The 21430-nt window shown below is 43.0% G+C and overlaps 2 protein-coding genes across 5 annotated transcripts in view; both read right to left on the bottom strand.

The window, feature by feature from the left end:
• Positions 1 to 269: 269 nt before the first annotated feature.
• mvp (major vault protein) lies at positions 270 to 13553 on the bottom strand. Its single transcript, XM_028456295.1, has 17 exons — positions 13413 to 13553; positions 12219 to 12393; positions 9331 to 9526; positions 9136 to 9259; positions 8841 to 8972; positions 8656 to 8750; positions 8349 to 8585; positions 8054 to 8188; positions 7783 to 7989; positions 7425 to 7660; positions 7161 to 7358; positions 4524 to 4668; positions 1497 to 1708; positions 1192 to 1308; positions 939 to 1065; positions 661 to 849; positions 270 to 591 (listed from the first exon to the last, which is right to left on the bottom strand). The coding sequence occupies exons 2-17, from the start codon at positions 12371 to 12373 to the stop codon at positions 472 to 474; spliced, it is 2625 nt and encodes an 874-aa protein (XP_028312096.1). The 5' UTR covers positions 12374 to 12393; positions 13413 to 13553; the 3' UTR covers positions 270 to 471.
• A 2125-nt stretch (positions 13554 to 15678) lies between these two features.
• The window catches only part of caskin2 (CASK interacting protein 2), a 24358-nt gene continuing 18606 nt past the window's right edge, over positions 15679 to 21430 (bottom strand). Inside the window, exons 15-20 of one of the 4 annotated variants that reach the window (XR_003674703.1) lie at positions 20309 to 20523; positions 20115 to 20216; positions 19854 to 19992; positions 18688 to 19785; positions 16211 to 16390; positions 15679 to 16131 (exon numbers count right to left, since the gene is read on the bottom strand). Coding sequence is in view for 2 of the 4 variants with exons in the window: in XM_028456293.1 (XP_028312094.1) it covers positions 16035 to 16131; positions 16211 to 16433; positions 18688 to 19785; positions 19854 to 19992; positions 20115 to 20216; positions 20309 to 20523 (1874 nt within the window). In the remaining 2 variants the exon portion in view is untranslated. Of the gene's footprint in view, positions 16132 to 16210; positions 16434 to 18687; positions 19786 to 19853; positions 19993 to 20114; positions 20217 to 20308; positions 20524 to 21430 lie in introns of all 4 variants that reach the window. The other 3 variants (XR_003674704.1, XM_028456293.1, XM_028456294.1) reach the window with 3 other exon arrangements.

Here is a 21430-nt window from a genome sequence, read left to right as displayed (position 1 = left end):
TTTTGGTTCTCCTGTTTCTTGTGTGGTGGTCTGTGCATCAGTGTTATGGGTCTACTGCAAACTTGTGAAATAATAAACATTACGTGCTGTTTGGAGTGAGGTAAAAACAAATGCATTTAACTGCGTTCTCATCTTGTAATTAATTAATCGCAATTCATGAGGTAAAGTCCCAGCACTAGCTTAAACTGAAGAATTAATGTTAATTAAGTTTGTGTGTGTGGTCTGTAAATGAGAGTGTAGGTGAGGAGAACAAAGGAGGTGATGTCACACCTGCTGTAGTCACGTTTATTCTTTGTTTCTCAGAAACGTGAAGAAGCTTCAGCAGCATTTTATTTATTCATGAACTTCATGTTGAGAGAAGCAGAAAGAGTCCTTCATCCAATCAGAGAACAGTGCAAAGCAGAGCTTTTAAAGGGATACACCAACAGAACCAAAACCAGAACCAGACCACCTGTGTGGTTCTCCTGGTCCTCACTGACCCACTCCAGGCAGCGCCCCCAGCAGGCCTCCAGCGGTGGTGAACAGGTTGATGGGAGATGTTCCATCAGTGATGAGAGTAGATTTCAGACCTAGAGCCTGGAGCATCTTCACCTGTAGGAGGAGACAGAGAGTCAATAGGACATCACCCTGCACTGTAACCAACGCGCTCACCACACCCACCTGTAGCTCCGGTCCAGCTCTAGCCATCTGAGCCAGAGTATCAGCACCAAGACTCTGGATCAGCTTCACTGTGCGCTCCATCTCCAGCTGAGACACGCGCTCCAGCTTCTCCACCTCCAGGAGGTCCATCTCCTTCTTATAGGCCAGCTCCTGCTCACGGGCCTTCATCAGCCGCTGGAGCTCCGCCTCCTGGACACACACACAATAAAATATATATATATATATATATATATATAATGTGTATTATTGTGTGTGTGTGTGTGTGTGTGTTGTCATACCGCCTCTATTCTCTGAGCCTCCACCTTTAGTTTAGCTTCATTTACAGCTGCTTCTCCTTGGATACGAGCAGCTTCAGCTCTAGACTGAGCCTCAGCTTTAGCTGCTCCTGTACTCTCCACCGCAGCACTGACACACACAATATACACACATACATAATACACAATATACACACAATGCACTTATGAATAACAATAATACACACATTTTAACAATACACACTATTATATGTGTAATATTGAATGTGTTACTAACCTCAAAGCTTCCAGTTCCAGTAATTCTTTCCGAGCTCGTTCAGCTTGAGCCTGATCAGTGATTCTCTGACGCTCCAACTTACCACGAGCTTCCTGTTCTAGACGCTCTGCCTCATGTCTACACACACACACACACACACACACACACACACACACACACACACACACACACACACACACACACACACACACACACACACACACACACACACACACACACACACACACACACACACACACACACACACACACACACACACACGTTGGTGCTGCTCTGTTGTGGGTCTGTGTGTGTAGTTGTGTTACCTTGCTGTAGCCTCCTGTGAGTTGGTGGTGATCTCTATGGCCAGCTGAACACTCTTCTGCAGGGCGTCCCTGGTCCGCTGGTCGACCGGCTCCACAGATTGAATATCAACGCTGCTGATCACCAGGTTGTTCTGACTGAAGCAAAGACTGGGACGAACCAACAGCTTCTCATCAAAGCCAAAAACGGCCGAGCAGATGATCCGGTTTGAGTTCTGCATGTCAACAATGATGACTCAGCACTTTGTGTCACATCAAAGGAAACTTTAGACATAAATCAGTTTGTATCATTAAAACCTTTGTTTAAAAACAACCTCATGATCTGTTGCCATCCAATAGGAGCAGTGAACAGTGATGTCACTGTGACGGGGGCAAGGTCCACCTAAAGTAAGAACCAATCAGAGCAAACACCCGATTCTAATGATCAATGATTATTAATGTTGGAATGACTCAACGTTAGTGTGTTTAAAACTGAGTGAATGAAGGAGTGTCTCGCCCTCTTTTTGGGGTTACCCGGGGGTCACACCAGCAACAGATAATTCTGGAAATTGGGGACATACACGAACAGGGGCGGAAAAATGTTCCTGTAGGTGTCCCAGTCATTGAAGCCGTGTTCCATCGCCACTGTCATATTGAGAAGAGAACTGTGATCATACGTCTGTACAACGACCGCACAATCGCTGGCCATCAGAAAGATATGATGGCAGAGATTATTAGAAATGATGCAGGAAACTGACACAGTAACAGACATTGTAGCAAAGAGGCAGCGGCACATCCAACGGCACATCCAACGGCACATCCAACCATAAGCCCCAAGATCAGTTGCAACTGAATTACGATGAATGGGTGGAGAACAGCTGAACTGTCGCTAAATGCTTGTTCATTGTTGGGTTTTTTCAATTAATTTTTTCTTGGGTTTAATTTTAGAAACAAAAACATTTAGAACAAGAACAACACGGCAAAGGGAGAACCCATCTCACGTCAACCACATATGTATACACAATTTTGCATGTTGAACTCTTATTTATGTGGAGAAAGTAAAAAAATAAAAATAAATAAAATTATATATATAATAGTATTAAATAATACCAATTTAAAGGTTTTAAAATACTGGCTAATAACCTCTGTTTTTACACAATTTTTGGTCAGGTCTGAAACTATACTTTTAAGGATAACTTAATGTTCTATAAAGTCAGGTCTGAAAGTTGACACATGGATAAACCATCTTGACCAACTCTCCTCAAATATGTTAAACTGATTTCTTAGTTTAAATATGATTCTTTCCATTGTGTATATATTGTAGATCAAATTAATCCACTCATTTATGGTTGGTGCATCTTTCTTAAGCCATTTTATAGTCAAAGTCTTCTTACATGTCACTAACAACACCCTTAACATGGATTTATCACTCTTGGCACAGTTGATATGTTCTAAATTACATAGGTACATCATTTTAAAATAAAAAAGCAAAGTTCTTTTAAAAACTGCCTCCAGGACCACGTCAACACAGAGGGACATCTTTAGTCTCTCCACACAATCCGTCTGATTGGAATATTTAACGGTCTGTGCTGGAGTGAATAAAAAAAACAATCACGTTCTTCCAACTGAATCGTCTCCAGGTGGGAGAACTGGTCACTCTTCTAGTGTTATTGTGATCCCGCCCTCTGCTTCACACCTTGTTTTAATGTTCACCGTATGATGTGTTTTTAAATTTTGATTAGCCAAATATAATTTAAATATTACTTTTTGATAAGGTCTGTTTATATAGGCTTTTAAGAATATCTCTAAGATTTCTATTCCTGCAAAGTTATTGTCTTTTAGGAATTTCTTGTAAATAAAATCTTGAATTTGTAGATATCTAAAATAATCTTGTTGATTTCAATTAAAATGGAAAAGGGTATGGAGTACCCAGGGCCCAAGGCTGCGGGGGGGGGGGCTCAGAATCCTGTTCTATATATGTACAAAAATGCATTTTAAACATTTTTATTATTATTTACTCATAATGGAATATAAAGGGCCCTGTGTGAAAATAAGCTGGTGGTTAATCACAGTTTTGCACTAAAGCAATGATTCATCAGGACTTATCAACACCTCTTAAAAACAGAGCATGTAACAAGGAGGGAAACACAGACACAGCAGCATGTTTTCATTTAAAATAAAGCAGAGAGAGAAAAGGTGGAATCAGGAAAATCTGCTGCTTACTCAATTCTTCAGAAGGTTTAAAACATCTTTTTTTAGGCAATATATTATTTTGATTGAAATAAACTACGTGCACTCTTGCACATTTACATGCTGGAACATTCCTTTTGCATGTCAAATCTTAATTAGAAAATAAATTATTAAAAACAAAATGTATTGAAGGCTAAATTTTGCTGGTGTCTAGAGTGTCCCCATGATTCTACTTATTCTATATTTATACTTCTATTAATTTTATACATGTTTGCTTTGTGTGTTAGCTAAACTTTCCCAAACATGAATGTAGTTCAAATGAAATGCAGTATAAAAATATCTAAGGTGACACATTTGTCACTAATCCTGGTTACTCTGTATTAATATTAATAACACTTTAATAAACATGATCAAAAAGTAATTGCAGAAAAACAATGTCTCTGGGGTCGCTGGGTGATATTAAAATGGGGTCACGACCCAAAAAAAGTTGGTAACCTCTGGGTTAATGTGAAAAAAGAAAGCTCGAGAAACGTTTCCAGGTACAAAACTTAAAGTAGGGGCCAAACAAGAAGGTTTTAATTAGGTATTAATCAGGGGACAGACCAAATATATCTTCTTATTTATTTAATAAATATCTAATGTGTCACATTCAAATGTGGGAACAAGTGACAGAATGAACCCTTTGAGAGAATGAAGTGTTTGTCAGTGAGACGTTGACTGAATATAAAGAGCTGCTGCTAAGTCAGCAGAAACACACCCTGACACACACACCTTGAACACACTCCTCCTGTTTGCACTTTGTCACTCATTGTTCAGCTGGTGTCAGACAGACATTCACTACGGTAAAGTTCACACACAAACCTTGTGAAAGTCGTCAAACTGAACCGAAGCCACGGCACCTCTGATCCTGGAGGCCAACGCCTTACAGGCGTCGCCCACGAAGTCAGGCACGGAGAACAGGAGGGCGGCTTCAGCCGGGTCAGAGCGAGACGTCACCTCAAAGTGCCTGAAGGACCAGTTATTGTGTTATTGATCCAACCTTCAGAGATCATTGATCAGTTACTAACGACATCATCACTCAACCTGGCAACCAAAGGAATCACACTGCTAACCCTTAGCCACAGTGCTAACTCGGGATGTAACGATTCACTCAACTCCCGATACGATTCTCTCACGATTTATTTTACAAAATAGGACTGTAGACAATTTTTTTTTTGGGAAAAAAACTAGAAAATATTGTATTATTTTCCTTTTATTTTTCATTGTCAAAAGAATTCCTTGATAAACTATTCAAAACAATGCAATTTAACTAAAAATAAATCTTGAATGAAATAAATAAAGGAATAATAGAAATGAAGAAACATCTTCTTGCTTCTCTCGACGAGGACAGTCGCATTCTCTGTTTCTCCCTCCCTTCCTTTCTTATCTCTCCAGCTGCTGCTTTGTCAGGTCTTGTGAGCCTAACAAGAGCCTCTCTCTGTAACTCATCCAAAACCGGAATAATGGAACTAATTAGTTGGTCTCTCAGTGCTATCGATCAGATTTTTTCGACGAAAAGAACCGGGGGTGGTGAACCCGCATGTCCAAGCGGGACGTTTGCGGCTGGATACACCCTTGACCCTTGGAACAAGTGGCGAGTTGTGTGTCTGTCCATCCTTTCCGTGGAAGACGTGGAGGACATCTACATGATTGGAATAATGATAGTAGGCATGCTGCTGATCGGAACTGGTGGCTTCCTAATCTATCGAAAAGTCCGTACTACGCTGGTGACTGTTTTGGAAAAGCTGCCAGTGATTTCTGAAGGATGTAGCAGAGCTCTGAACATTCAGACTCATGTGTTGATCGATATCAAAAGCAAGAGCTGCTTTTGGATCGTCTACGCGTTATGGATAACAACTGGGAGAAGTTAGAGACCAGGCTTGGAAGTGGAAACGAGGCCATTCATTGGATTACAGCAGAGAGACCCAGGACAGAAGGCTATTGGAAATTAACATAGCCTGTATCAAATCACATTGCTTATCTCCCTTTCAGCTCCCCAGCTAGCCAAGGCTAAAGCCAAGGTTGTCTCAACTCTTATCACCAGGAAGCTTCTGCAGACAGCGGCTCTTACCCCCCACTCCCTCCCCCTGCTCCTTCCCTACATTCCTCCTGGAACTGTTGATGCTGAACTTTTCCACACGTCATCTGGTTGTCAGTAACGCAGCTACAGGTCTTCAACTTCAAATGCCTCGTCGGCCATCTTTCCCCACCTCCCCATCCACAGCTGCATGGAGGCGTGGTTGCAGCGCCCATTGGCAGCACGCCCATGTCCCCAAAACGGCTGGAATCCTGCTGTTCTTCCCACCTGACCCCCTCCCCCAGCCAACCTCCCACCTAACCTTCCCACATGCCTTGTCTCGAGTTGTTTGACTGTGTCATGCTTACATTTATGTTTGCAGAGGCGTTTTTTTCCTGGTTTCACACTGTTTTCTCTGTTTAGGGAAATCAGTTTCAAACTAGCAGTTTTTTATCCCCTCACCCCTCCTCTCCTCCTGTTATTGATCCCTTTTTTCACCTAAATATGTGGGCGCCGCAAAAGGCTGCCCCGGTGTGTTGATGTGTCTTCTTCACTGCAACTACCAAGTCAAATTCCTCGTATTGTTCTAAACTGTACCTGGTCAATAAAGCTGATTCTGATTCTGATTCTGAAGAAGAAGCCTATTAATTTAAATTCTGATTCTATAATAAACAATGCAAAACTGCATAATAGTTCTTTTTCTTTTTAAAAGTGCAACTGAAAATGTATTTTGTGCCTTAACAATTGGACTTGAAAAAAAAACAAAAAAAAAAACGTGATTGCACTGATTTACGTCATATTTGTTTGGACCAGCAGAGGGCGCTGGTAACACAGTGGTCGGTTGGCATGCAGATATTCTTGCAGTGAAGAAGAGAAGCTATGCTAGCAGACAGAGCTAATAGAAAAACATGACTTTTACAGATATTCAAGTAATATTACAGATATTCTTTCGGTGCTAAAGGGGTAATGAATCATTTATTAACATATTTAAGAGTAGAAGGCGGCCAGAAAGAAAGTATTAGCAGACTCCGCCCGCCGCCAACACTTGTGGATGTGCTGCGATTCAATTTTCAGAAAATAGATATCAACCGTGATACCTATGAATCGATTTTTAACTGCCTTACGATTAATCGTTACATCCATAGTGCTAACCCTTAGCCACAGTGCTAACCCTTAGCCACAGTGCTAACCCCTAACCATTGTTTAACAGGAATAATTCTGTTGAAATGTGTGATATGATCCCAAACCTTATTTATCAAACCTTTAATCACTAACTCCTGCACAGCATGTGATCGTAGATGTTTCAGCTTTGACGTGTCACCAGGTAAACTGATCACCAGTTTAGCTCACACACCATCAGTTAAACCTGTCTTTTGTCCCAGAGCCTTTTCAGGTTTGAATGCCGTCAGAATAATATGAACAACACAGGTCTTTCAGGTTACCAGTTGTAGGACAGCTGCAGCTGAAGGCGGGCATGGTCAGCGGTCTCGATGGTGATGATGTCGGTGAAGAAGTCGGGGCCGAGCAGCAAACAAACAGCTTTAATGACATTGGGCCTCTTTGGTTTGTTTCCAGATAAAGAAAGAACCGTGAACTGCTCGTCTGGTCCAAGCATCACCATCTCTGGACCAAACACCACCCTGAGGACAGAGGACGCTTTCACCACGCTGCACGCCATCACACACCCCCTCTCACCTTCCACTCACCTAGCCTTCTTCTCCCTGTAGTCGTAGACCTGCACTGCAGCATTGTGAGGGACTCTGTAGGACACCACTCGGGTCTTGTCTCTTATCTCCGGCTCAATTGATCGTCCTCGGTCGGATCTGTCAGCCACAGGGTCAGAGCGAGACGTGAGCAGCGTCTCCACGTTAGGAGGAAGCTCCTTCTGCCACAACTCCTCGTCCTGAGTGAGCATGTAGGTGTGTCCAATCACTGCTCGCACCTGAGAGAGATAACAAATCCAACAGACATCAGAACAAACCATCAGAGGTACCAGGAACATTCAGAGACCCTCAGGAACCCTCAGACTTTCTAAAAGAAGCCCATAAACCTGGAGTTTTGTACCTTCCCAGTCTTGATGTCCCGCACATAGATGCCCTCGTTCTCATCCAGAGGAATAGCCTGACGTCGAAGAACCACCTCCACCGATGCAGGAGGGACGTACTCAACTGGCCCTCGCAGCATCCAGCGGTCTCCAGGGCGTCGCTGGACCGCACTGCGACGTGAACGTTTGGCTTGTTCCTGCCTAGGCTCGTCCTGGTCAGACTCCTCCTACGGGGGAGAGACTTTGGTCAGTCCTCGACCTTATGTGTGCGACACTGATCCTAGATATGACCTCTGACTCCTCAGTGGGGTCATTGAAGGCTTCCACAGCTCGGAGTAGAAGCCCCTCCTCCTCTGACAGCACGTAGACCTCCTGGATCCCGGCCTCCAGCTCCTCTCCAGGCTGCAAGAAGAAGGAGCACTCGCCCTGAGGAGAGAAAACCACCGTTGGTCCTCCAACATCACCTGTTTCTATGTCTACAGTCGACCATTCACAGGAGGCTTTAGATCACAGGTAGCGGTATCCATGGAAACCAGACAGTCTGACCCTGGATCAGAGGGGGAGGATCCTTTGTGGACCAGGTTACCTTCACCACCCTCTTCTGGCCCAGCTGGGGCTTCCCGTCTGCTCCGACCGGGTCCAGGATTACGCAGTACTGTCGGCTGCTCAGCGTGGTCACATTAACCACGCCCACAACCTCCTCCGACACTGACGGAATGTGAGCTTCCCGGTCCGCCTTCGTCACCAGCCACTCCTCGCCGGTTCGTCTGTCCTTGCCCCCGCCATCTCTGAAAGGCTTCACGGCACGTACGTGGAGCGCTTTCTGCACAGGGAGTGACCGTCAGTGTTAACAACTAAACAAGAAGTCAACCAACAGGAAAGGGCGGAGTCACCTTATCAGTCAGGATGAAGGCATTCACGATGTCGACGACTTCCTCATGAGCACCAGGAAGGTATGCCCCCACCTTACTGACCAACCACTCCTCACCTGACACACACACACACACAGTTAAAACACGTGCGCACGCACACGCATGCACGCACGCACTCGCACGCGCACACACACGCACACACACACCTGTGACCCTCTGCACCCCCCCTCGGTCCTGCCCCTCCTTCCTGGCTCTCAGTCTGATGGCCTGGTTCTCTCTGATCACAGTTGCTTTGATGGTCTCCAGGACTGAGACCTCCTTCCTGGGGATGTAGGTTCCTGAATACAAGGTTTACAGAACAATGGAGAACATTCCTAATGATCAGTAGAACTCTGAGGAACACACGGAGAACTGATCTATGTGAGGAAGATGTTGATGTGCTTTAGAGCTCAGCGTGTCTCAGAGTACAGCTAGAGCTTAAGTTACCAGAACCAAACCCACCTGGACCTTCAAACAACCACTGGTCTCCAGCCACTCGGCGCTCTCCCCCCTCCTCCTGGAAGTCCAGCAGTGCCTGAAGACGCAGAGCTGTGTCCGGATACACAATCTGAAGGGGCGTCACTTCCTGCCAACATACCATGTTAGCAGAAGAAACGGGAAGTGGTTCTTTGTGTGTGTGGTTGTTTCTGTGTTCACCTGTTGGATCTGTTCTCCGGGGAACAGAGGAAACGGGTCTTGAGCAAGGCGGATCTCCAGGTCAGCGTGCCGAAGCTTGGCCTGCCCTGATTGGTCGAAGAGCGCCTGTCCATTGTCATCACGAGCGACAGGATTAGCCACAACGCAGTAGTGACGAGGAGGAACCATAACCATCCGCACCGGTGGGAAGAGCACCCTGGGAACAAAGTTCAAAGGTCATTAGACACAGAGGATGATAGAGAGACCAGTTACTATGTCAACCAATGGAGGGAAGAGGAAAAGTAGTGGCTATTGTGACACAGACTAAATGGTGGTTCTGGTTAATCCAGAGGCAGAGTGTGGTTGAAGTCCATAAGTAAACGCAGACTTCAGCCACCATCAGCTACTAAAGCTAACGACTGCTACCAGCAGAGGAAGCATTTAGTTTAACAGCCACTGACGCTAACCCAGTAAAATAATTTGACTAACCTCTACGTTTACACATGGTCTTTGGTAAAGCCACTGGTGGTTTAATGCTAATGAAGCGAGCTGTAATCAGAGGTCATTGGTTCTAATCCTGGTCCATCTCTTTGGGATGTTGATCAGTTCCTGAACTCTGACAGTGTTGGACGTCAATTTGGATCAAAGGGTCTGATCAATGAAACTAATCTTGTAGCTTGTGATTAAGTTAAGGAGTGGAAAACTTAATTAGCAGTGAATAAAAACATGAGCCCCTCGCTGGTTTAAAGCAGTATAGATACAAGGACTAGAGCAGGTTAAACATATGACTGATAGGTGTAAAATACAGGGGGGATAGAGCGGTTACAACCCCCCCAATATTCAAACTTAACTAATTCAACCCTCCCAATATTTTTGTCCAAACATGAATTCCAAAACATTTAATTTAAAACGTCCTACATTGACATATGATGTCTTTCACAACCATGTAATGACAAAATAGGTAACATTTATATGCCACACCCCTTTCCAGCTGCACACTTGGTAACTTCCATCCCCACGTTTGCTGCAGCTGCTGCTGCTCAAATTAAGAGCAGTGTTGCCAAATTGGGGCGGTTTTCCATGACGTCAGTTCAGCAGACAGAAAATGCTCTGTAGTTTGAAGTGGGTGACCTAGCTAAGTTAGCATCATGTCAAAATGGAGAAAATACAATAAATCTTACAGGAAGAAATGGGATTAGGGATTATGGCTCCTTTGCAGCTTCATGGCTGTGCGCTCTGGCCTGAGCAGAAACAGACTGACGTCTGTCAGTTAAACCTCCCCGACAGTTGTTGGGGAGGTTTGATTCATCATGTATTAGTCAGCTGACCTGGCTTCCACTGACTGTAAATAGTTCTTCAAGTTCTCAACATTGTACAAGTTAATGGAAAGATGCTGATTCTGCGTAACGGTAAAATGATTCTTATGTCATCTCATCTTATTTTGGTAACTGTAGCGTACTTATTCTGTGGCATTTGCTCGTTGAGTTAAAAAATATTTGTTCAAAATCTCAATCAGGTCGTTGTGCGTCTTTCAGCACCACAGGGAGGCGCTCTGTATGTGCATCATTTTGTTTTGTTTTAAATTGTTTTGCATGTAGTTTTCATACACAAACAGATCATCATAACCACGGGCCCTGCAGAATTGTAATGTGTAAAACCATGTGTGTGCACACCAAGGAACTTTTCCCATCACGTCGACACCGCGGGAACACGCAGCTCTCTGTTTCCTGACGTGCGGAGCGCGGCACTCTTCTTCAACATACTTAGGGTTACTGCACATCAGGGTCAGAAGTATCATGATTTCAGCGCTAGTATGAAGGTAATGCTGAAAAATGAGAGCTTGTAGAATGTGATGTGAGCTTGTTTATAAAAATCCACATACGTGAAATTAATTTCATGTCACAAATGATGTGGAAAAAATGTGAACTTGAAGATTTAAGATTTAAACCCAAAGAAAATATTCACACATGCGTGATTTAAATGTGAAGTCACAGAAAAAATATTTACAAATGTGTAGACTTTTTATTATCGTTTACAACCACGACTTGTTGTTACTTTTCAAACCTGCCGCTACAGGTGCACAAACGACTTGCGTGAATCTGCACTGCTTGAATTTTGCAACACGTTTTGTGAGATGGTCCCCATCAAGGGCCCCCATTGGCTCTCGTCCCTTGGCATGTGCACATTTTGCCCATGCAGTAATCTGTGTATGCTCATACAGGTCATTTGTGATGTAAACAAAGTTTATTAGGCCTACATGGCTTAAAAGTACACCTTTTTACGTGCAGTTGGCATTATTACTAATCTGGTTCTTGGTTCATTTTGCAATTTGTGTTCCAAGATGTGATTGGGCTGGAAACTGTGGATCTGATCTGGCAACACTGATTAAGAGGTTATCAAAATCTCAATCAACAATTCTAAGTTGTTGGGGGAAAATGCACCAGAACGCAGAAAACTGCTTGCATTTTGTTATTTTTTTCTGGGGGAGGACCCCCACACCCTCCAGAGGGAATTAATTCTTGACCCCCCCAATATAACAAACGTTATGCCCTTGACTGATCGTTAATCAGTTAGTGCAGATACAGCAGCTCAGGATGATTGATGAGAAACCTGCACCAAGCATTAGCATTCAAAGATAGCATAACAACCAGCCACTCCCTGTTAGCCTCACCCTGTCACCTCCCATTCATCTGTGACAGCAGTGGAATGTAGAAAGTCCAACTAAAGAACCAAACCATGAACTATAACTGGTACAGTCAGAGTCTGTGGGTTTAATAAAGTTAATGTTCTCTGCTGGTAAAACACAATGTGGAGACCATGATGGTAGCATGTAGTATTTGGGGTAACGTGTAGTTAAGTTACTTTCCAAATACAGTAAGTAGTAAAGTAATGTGGTGGGTGTGGCCAACCTCTCGTTGTCTTGGCGGATGTAGGTGAGCGGTCCAATCTCCACTCGAGCGATGTTGGTGTTCTGGTCCAGGACGTGGATATAGAAGTGAGGAGGGATCCTGATGATGGACGCCTCCATCTCTGAGGGACCAGAACCAGAAACCTTCTTGGACATGACGACGGTTCCCAACACAACTAGGAACACACACACATTTCACTACACTAAAGTTCAGTGATTGTAAAGGAAGTGAACACAACCTTTAATCAATTCAGAGGGAAATAAATGACTTATTTAGTTTGGATTCTAAAATGTTTTTAAGGTTTAAAAAAAAAAAAGTAGCAACTGGTTTAAAAAATAAAAATAAACCCAACGATACCAACCTTCAGCCCTCAGAGTTAATAGTTAGAGGTGTAAATAGTACTGATTATATATATATATATAGAAGTACTGTTACTTGATTTAAATTGTACCCAAGTACAGGTACAAGTTATTAATAAAATACTCAATAAATTTATAAATTAGCTCACTTCAATAGTACTCAAAGTAAAAGTTACTTTTGTTTATTGTTGATAATAAATCTTGGTACGAGTCCCTTCATACAGTAAACATTCCTTTTTAAATAAAATAACACCAATGAATTCAAATGAAAATAAATAAATTGTCAGGCTCTAATTATTGTTATATTTATCAACTCTGAAAAAGAAAATGACTTCCATTCAATAATGTTTTTATGTCGTACATTAAATTTAATCTGATTAATCGCTATGATGTGATTGTTTCCTGGTTATTTCAATTTTTATAGTTTCACGTCTATTCGTTTTAAAACAAAAAAACAATAATTTACTCAATAATGGTTGGATGTAGAAATGTAACTAATGACTTTACTTCTTTAAAAACGTACTTAAGTTCAAGTAAAATGACTTTTTAGAATTATTCTCAAAAACCCAGAATCCATGAATGCTACTCAATTACAGTGACGTCATTACTTGTAATCCATTAATAACCAACATTAGAACGAGTTGGACTTAAATAAACTTCATTAGATCATTTTGGAGGAAACGAACATAATAAAAGCCAAACATATTACATAATCAAACGCAGTTACACGCACGCGCACACACGTCATCGGTGTCTGTCTCAAACTTTCAGCCCAAATTTCACACTAAAGTCTTTAACCTTTCACATTAAAAGCTCTGAATGTTTCAACTCTTACCGGTTCGGTTCGGTTCAGTCGGGTCTGTCTGTCAGTGTGTGTCAGTGTGTGTGTGTGTCAGTGTGTGCGTGAGTTCCAAGGCGCGGTCCCGGAAAACATTGATTGATCACGTGGTTTACCGACACTGCTGCACGCTGCGTCATAGCCCCGCCCCCTCTTTATACTAACCGTGAGCAGCTGGAGAGGAAGGTGTGCTGCGGTATCTGATCACACAGTGTGTGTGTGTAGGTTTTGATCAGACAAGGTGGACAGTATTATGTTGGTTCTCAACCTTTCTTGTCTTGTGTAGTCAAACTATTAGTAGCCACTTCACTCACACGTGTTCATGATTCTCTAAAAGTACAACATAACACAACTGGATATTCAACGCAACTTTTTATTTCATCTTCTTAAATTGAACAATTCATATCTTTTTATTTAACTCAAATTAAACACAAAATGATGTTGATAAATGATAAATATAAGAAATAATATTATAGTGAACGTTTGTATTATTTTACTAATATATTATGATTATATTGTTATTAAAGAAAAATAATAAAGTTGAAATTAGGAAAAAATAAGAATAAATAAATTATGTAAATAAACAAATATAAAACAAATAATTAACCTGCCTGTGTTATATATAACTTTTATGACCATTTACCACAAAAGGAGCTTCTTTGAATATGTTTCCTTTAAACAGACATTTAAACTTTAAAAACATGTCATTGTGCACACGTTCCATTTTATTGACCGACTTATGAAATGACTGAGAATAATTTTTATTATCTTGAAAATAAATTCTTATTTTTTCCACGTATCCCCTGCAATGTGCTCACGTACCCCTAGGGGTACGCGTACCCCTGGTTGGGAAACACTGGTATAAAATATATTAAATACGTAATAAACATAATAAATGGCTTTTAGTAATTTATGTATTGCCACTCTAAATTTAATTGATGAAATTCGTGTTGTAAATATGAAATATAACTTATAATATTAATATTATGTTCATGTCATACATTCATGTGTACTTATGTATATATGTTTGATGTGAATGTATAAACTGTAAATATAAAACTTGTGCAGAATATATATTGAATGTATATTGTGAAAATAGTAATATAAGTTAAATTATTTTTTGTGTGATATTATGTAGATAACCTTGTTTAGTTTTGTTGTGATGTGTGTCAAATAAAAGAACACACACACACACACACACACAACTCAACCAGTGTTAAAGGTTTACTGATACACACTGGTTCTAATCCTGATCCTGGTTCTGATCCTGATCCTGGTTCTGATCCTGATCCTGGTTCTAATCCTGATCCTGGTTCCAGCTGACCAACAGGTTAAATTAAAACAGGAAGAATTTTATTTAAAGTCTTTATTGTGAACATAAACATTGATGATATTTCAGTATAAAATAATAATAATAACACTGTAGACAGCAAACAATCACACAATATAATATAATATATATATAATTATATTTATAAATCAGTAATTTTCTGTTATAAAGAGTTTTAATAAAAATGAAGAGAAACAAACTAAAGTGAAGTTTAAGAGAATAATTATACTTCACTTTACTTTCAGTCCTGCTCATTCCTCCACAATAAAAGACACCTGAGTTTTAATTTTATTGTGAAGGAGCAAAAAGTCAAAGAATAAACAGTGAAAAGCCTTGACGATGCATTCAGGTGTGCTGGGATTTTACAGACAGGCTTTATTCCTTAAAACAGAAGGAGAGATGTGGTCAGTGAATGCATCGTTATAGAATAATAACTCTTAAATAATAATAATATAAATAAAGTAGAAATCATAGGAAGTGATGTCACATGACAAGCCACGCCCACTTTGTCAGGAAGTGAAACCGTTCTCTGCTTCCTGTGCAGCATATTGATGATGTCACAGCGTGGTGATGGTGGTATACAAAGTGGTTTTTCACTTTCGTTCAGGGACAGAGACGTTCAGGGACTGAGACGTTCAGGGACTGATGCGTTCAGGGACTGAGGCGTTCAGGGACAGATGCGTTCAGGGACAGATGCGTTCAGGGACTGAGGCGTTCAGGGACAGATGCGTTCAGGACAGATGCGTCAGGGACTGAGGCGTTCAGGGACAGATGCGTTCAGGGACAGATGCGTTCAGGGACTGAGGCGTTCAGGGACTGAGGCGTTCAGGGACAGATGCGTTCAGGGACTGAGGCATTCAGGGACAGATGCGTTCAGGGACAGATGCGTTCAGGGACAGATGCGTTCAGGGACAGATGCGTTCAGGGACTGAGGCGTTCAGGGACTGAGGCGTTCAGGGACTGAGGCGTTCAGGGACTGAGGCGTTCAGGGACAGAGGCGTTCAGGGACTGAGGCGTTCAGGGACAGATGCGTTCAGGGACAGAGGCGTTCAGGGACAGATGCGTTCAGGGACTGAGGCGTTCAGGGACTGAGGCGTTCAGGGACTGAGGCGTTCAGGGACTGAGGCGTTCAGGGACTGAGGCGTTCAGGGACAGAGGCGTTCAGGGACAGAGGCGTTCAGGGACAGATGCGTTCAGGGACTGAGGCGTTCAGGGACTGAGGCGTTCAGGGACTGAGGCGTTCAGGGACAGATGCGTTCAGGGACTGAGGCGTTCAGGGACTGAGGCGTTCAGTCCAACATGGCGTCTAATTGATCTGCCAGGTCATCAAACATGTTTCCGATGTCGTCCAGAATGTTTCCTGCAGATTTAACGGAGCTCGTTCTGCTGAGAGAGAAACAAAGTTCATTATTTATGTAGTAATAATCCCAGTTTCACATTAACAGTAGAGTCTGATGGTCCTCACCTCTCACACAGGTCCTGGGTCAGTTTCCTCTCCACAGCATTCAGAGCTGCAGTCAAACACATGCTGGTGTCATCTAGCCTCTGCTGGACCTGGACCTGGACCTGGACCAGGTCCAGAGCGCCCTCCGTCTCAGTCCGCCCTGCCAGGGCTGGGCTGAGGGGGGCCGAGGGGGGCCTGAGTCTGGGAGAGGATGGAGAAGAGACGCTCAGAATGGAAGAAGAACCTGATCAGAACACAGGAACCAATCAGACATCAGACACTTAACATGTGAAACATCATCATCACCATCATCATTACACCAGCTTGTGATTGGACGAGCTCATCAGATTTCTGAAGATAAACATTGAGTTTCTATATCAGGGCCGTGCAATTTGGGGCCCAGGGACCAAAGTTGAGCGTTTTGCTCGTTTGATGTGGAAATGTCAGTGTGCACGAGCACAATGACATTTGATGGACTTCTCTGTCTGCTGCAAAAACAATAAATAATGTAGAAAACTAAATAAACAAATCTTTTTTTTTTGATTTTTTCGTTAAACAACTAATATCTAATGATATTTTTTTCCCTAATTTAATGTGGGTGCGCTGTCAGGACCTGTAACTAGTCAGATTAGGACAGAGAGCGTCCTATTGATCAACCATTGATCTGCATTATTTGAAGATGATCTACTGACCATCATCCAGTAGGTCTGAGCAGCGCTGTGTCACCACACTCTCATATGTCACTAGGGTTGGGCATCCTTTGGATTTTAACAATTCTGATTCTTAATTTTGATTCTGATTCTTTGAGTTGTGCAGATCAACACGTCACAGATTTCACAGGATAATTTTTTCATTTTAAAAAGCCTTTAACAGGTTATTTTTATTCATTCACTTAGTTGATATAGTTTAATTTAGTTACTGTAATATAACTAGAATATTCATTAACAAAGGTTTCCAACTGTAACTGTAAAAGTGAAACTTTCTGAAATAAAACTACAAACAAGTTGTCATCAGTGTAAAAAACATAGATCTACAGGTAGATGTGAAACTAAATAAAACAAACCCTGGAAAAGTCATGTGACAAATTAATCAATAGTTCTTGTTGATCTGGATACAGTGGAAACATAAACTATAAAAATAATTATATTGTAAACCTGTTTATATTGTAGGGAACATATTATAGACATAAATGTAATTGAGTCTAAAGACACAAAAATGTCACCACTTTAAAAAGAAAACAGACTAAATATAAAACCTCTTTATATGGAATATAAGACAAAACAACAGTGGAAACTTTGGACATTTTTCAATCCTTAAATCTATTGATTAAAGTAAAATACCCCAAGTATTTGTTTCTTTATGTACATATGTAACATTTATGACTGTAATTAATTTATATGTTTTATATAAACAGGTAAATGTGTGAATTGTTGATAAGGTAATAGTTGTATGGAGTGTTCCTATCAATAAAAAAAAATACAATGAATTTTCTGTCTCATCAGGTGTGATTATCATAATATAATTTAGCAGCGCAATAGTGTTCAAATGTTGACGCACTGCAACGATTTGTGGCTATTAAACCTTGACTAATTGTTCTGAAAACATATAAATCATTTCATGATGTCATGCTGTTCTTCTCTGTTAAGCTCATGTTTGTTTGAGGTGAAAAATGTCCTGTGAGCACATTTTATTATGTTTTCAGTCACAGCCTGTGATAGTGGGCGTCGCCCGTATTTTAAAGGTTGTGGGCTGAAAAGTTTGGTAACCATGATCTAAATGACAATTTAGATGTTTCATCATTTTAAGCTATGAAGCACAATAAAGAAACGTGTTCTTTAATTTCAAAACTACTGTAAGTGTATTTTATTCACAGTGATGTAATTGACATATTTAATTTCAAGCACGGCAACATGAATTTAAAATTTTGGCCCAATCACCCTCTATCGTGATTAATTTTTGGCCCTAAAATGAACAGAATTTGAGCACCTGTGTTCTATATCTATCTATATATTATTAGGGCGCACGGTGGCGTAGTGGTTAGCACGTCCTCCTCACAGAAGAAGGTCATGGATTTAAGCCCTGGGGTGGACACTTGGGTCCTTTTTGTGTGGAGTTTGCATGTTCTCTGGGCACTCAGGCTCCTCCCCAATCCAAAAACATGACTGTTAGGTTGATTGGAGTCTCTAGATTACCCATTGGAGTTAATGTGTTGTCCTGTGATGGACTGGCTCCCTGTCCAAGGTGTACCCCCACCTAGCGCCCAGTGTGAGCTAGAAATAGGCACCAGCAGACCCCCCCAACCCTGAAAAACGACAAAGCAGGTCTGAAAATGGATGGATGGAATATATATAATTATTTTTATTATTATTATTATTATTATTATTATTATTATTGTCATTGTTCAGTCTCGACCAGGAGGAGAATGTCTGATCATGTGATCATATTCTGAGCTCTGATTGGATGAAGTCCATAAACAGACTGGGGCGGGGTAGGTTTACCTTGTGGGGAGGGCAGATGGAGGCGGGCCGGTTTGGGGGCCACAGCAGAAGGTTTAGGGGACAGCGGGGGTTTGACTGTAGATGAGCTGTTCCTCAGAGCGACCTCCTTGCCCTGCTGTGGAGAGTCTGTTGGCTTTTGGTGGCGCCGCGCCGTGTCCGATTCTTTCAGGGTGAAGTCGGGGGCATGAGGAAGCTCCAGGACAGCCTCGGCCCGAGGCAGCGCCGGAGCTTTGGGTCTCTGTTTAATGGTAAGGTTCCCCTCCTCAGCGAAGGGGAGGCACTCATTGGAACTGCTCTGAGGAGACAAGTCAGCTTTCTGGACTTTAGGCTCCTCCTCCTCAGAGTCCAACTTCACACTACGTTTCAGTTCTGGTTTTCCAGCTTGCAGTGAATCAGACTCACTCTGAGCTCCGTGCCTCTGTGACACATCTGGAGCTGATGCTTTCAAGGTTTGTTCCAGAGAGGCCGCCATGTTCTTCACGCTGCCCGGGCTGTAGCCAGGCGCTCCAGTTGGCCTCTGGCTGGGTGTTGCGGTCGGGCTACTGTCGCTCAGGTCGTCCCTGGTGCCGCTGCTCACTGAGCTCAGTCTCTGAGGAGGAGGAGGAGGAGGACCTTTCTTTCGGGCTCGTACAGCGAACGACTGACTCCGCCCCACATGTCCGGGCTGGGAGCAGCCGGCCCGTTTACGGCCCGGCTTACGGGTAAGCATGGCGTAGGACGAAGCGCTATCCTCAGGCTCTTCCTCATCAGGTTCTCCATCTGACAACGAGCAGCAAGTTGTGCAGCGATCAGAGAACCCGTGAAGGGTCGGGGAGGTGGACTCACTCAGTCTGGGTTTAGTGGGGACAGTCAGGAACTTAAACACTGTGGCCATCCCAAGAGGAACCAGTCTGGACCTGCTCTGGTCCCGGCTCTCAGCTTGGTTGTTATCTCTAACCGGGCTCTCCGGGCTGTCCTGGAGCACCGGGTGCAGAGCTTTAGAAGCTCTAGATGATTCTGTCTTCAGGGACGGACTCTCATTGCTCAGCATTGATGGTTCAAAACCTTCTCCTGGATCCATCAGCTTCTTCACCGCCAACATCAGCTTCTTCTGGTGACCTGCAGCCAAAGATCAAAAGCATTAGACAGGGGGCGTGGCCACACAGTGTGCAAATATGTGCACTGACCCAGCCTCGTGATGCCCATCTCCTGCAGGTCTTCACAGCTCAGATCTTTCAGGATGCTGATGGAGTCGTAGCCGTTCTCTGAGAACGTTTGGTGGTACTGGAGGAGACCCACGGCACCCAGCCATTGAGAGAGGTCCGACTACACACACACACACACACACACACACACACGCACAGACAGAGTTAGTCACATGACTGTGTGAAGGTCAAATGACTGTGTGAAGGTCAAATGACTGTGTGAAGGTCACTAAAGGGTGGTACCGGGAGGACCTCTGGGATCCACTCAGACACGTCCAGGTTATTGATCTCCAGATAGATCTTTTTTCTATGACCAGGTTTCGTTACTCCCACCTCCATCAGGTCCTCAAACACACAACCAACAATGACGACATAAGTCACATGACCAGTGACATCCACTAGTGGACAGAGAGGGTGTGGTCACTCTCAGGGCTCACCTTGGGGCTCATCCTGCTGATGGTGGGGATGTCGTACCCAGCACTCAGGAAGTGCTCAGTGTACTGCTGCAGCTGGAAGCTGCTCAGCCATTGGTGGACAGACACAGAGCTGCTGTGATTGGTGCAGAGCTCAGCACCTCCATTAGGGGGCGGAGTTACCTTCAGAAGCTGCTGGGAGCGCATACATTGCTGCTCGGTGTGCCTGAGGCTGAGACCTGAAGAAGAAGAGGAAGAAGAAGAAGCTCTCGGTCCTAGAAAGATGCTGTCCTGGAGATCATGAGCAGGGCGACCGTGGCTCAGGTGGTAGAGGGTCGTCTTCTGATCGAGAGGTTGGGGGTTAGATCCCAGTACCTGACTATGTGTCGAAGTGTCCTTGGGCAAGACACTGAACCCTAAGTTGCTCCCAATGGTCGACTAGTGCCTTGCATGTCAGTCCTGTCCCACTGGTGTGTGAATGTGAGAGTGATTGGGTGAATGAGCTGATATGTAAAGACTGTTTCCGTGGTGATAAAACTCTATATAAATCATGTTCATTTTACAGTCCATTTATGGAGATACACAGCCTGAGATGGTGTGAAACATCAGGGACAGCAGCTCTCTAGGAACACAATGTGTCAGAAAGTCTTTGTGTTGATAGTTTCTTTATTTTGAAGTTGCTTAGTAAAAAAAAAAAAAATGTTAAAATGGACTTTATTTATATAGAGCTTTATCACCACGGAAACAGTCTCAAAGCTTTACATATCAGCTCATTCACACAATCACTGACATGTAAGGCACTAGTCGACCACTGGGAGCAACTTAGGGTTCAGTGTCTTGCCCAAGGACACTTCGACACATAATCAGGTACTGGGATCGAACCCCCAACCCCTCGATCAGAAGACAACCCTCTACCACCTGAGCCACAGTGATGTCACTTCCTGTTTGAGCGCGTCCAACGTCAGTAGTAGCGCTGTGTGCTAGACCATGAGGGCCCTCCGTGTGCGTGACTGAGTTACAGTAAGTTTATATTTTACCAAGACTTCATTATTATTATCTGACTAGTTTAGCATTGTTTATCTCCACCTGTTCTATTTCCCTGTGTGTTGTAGTGAAGTCTACACATCGTTTTGTACTGTTAGGTTT

Source organism: Gouania willdenowi, chromosome 8, assembly GCF_900634775.1.
Source record: "Gouania willdenowi chromosome 8, fGouWil2.1, whole genome shotgun sequence".
NCBI lineage: Eukaryota > Metazoa > Chordata > Actinopteri > Blenniiformes > Gobiesocidae > Gouania > Gouania willdenowi.
The sequence above is the reverse complement of the archived record's forward strand: the minus strand, read 5'-3'. Positions and strand labels throughout refer to the sequence as shown.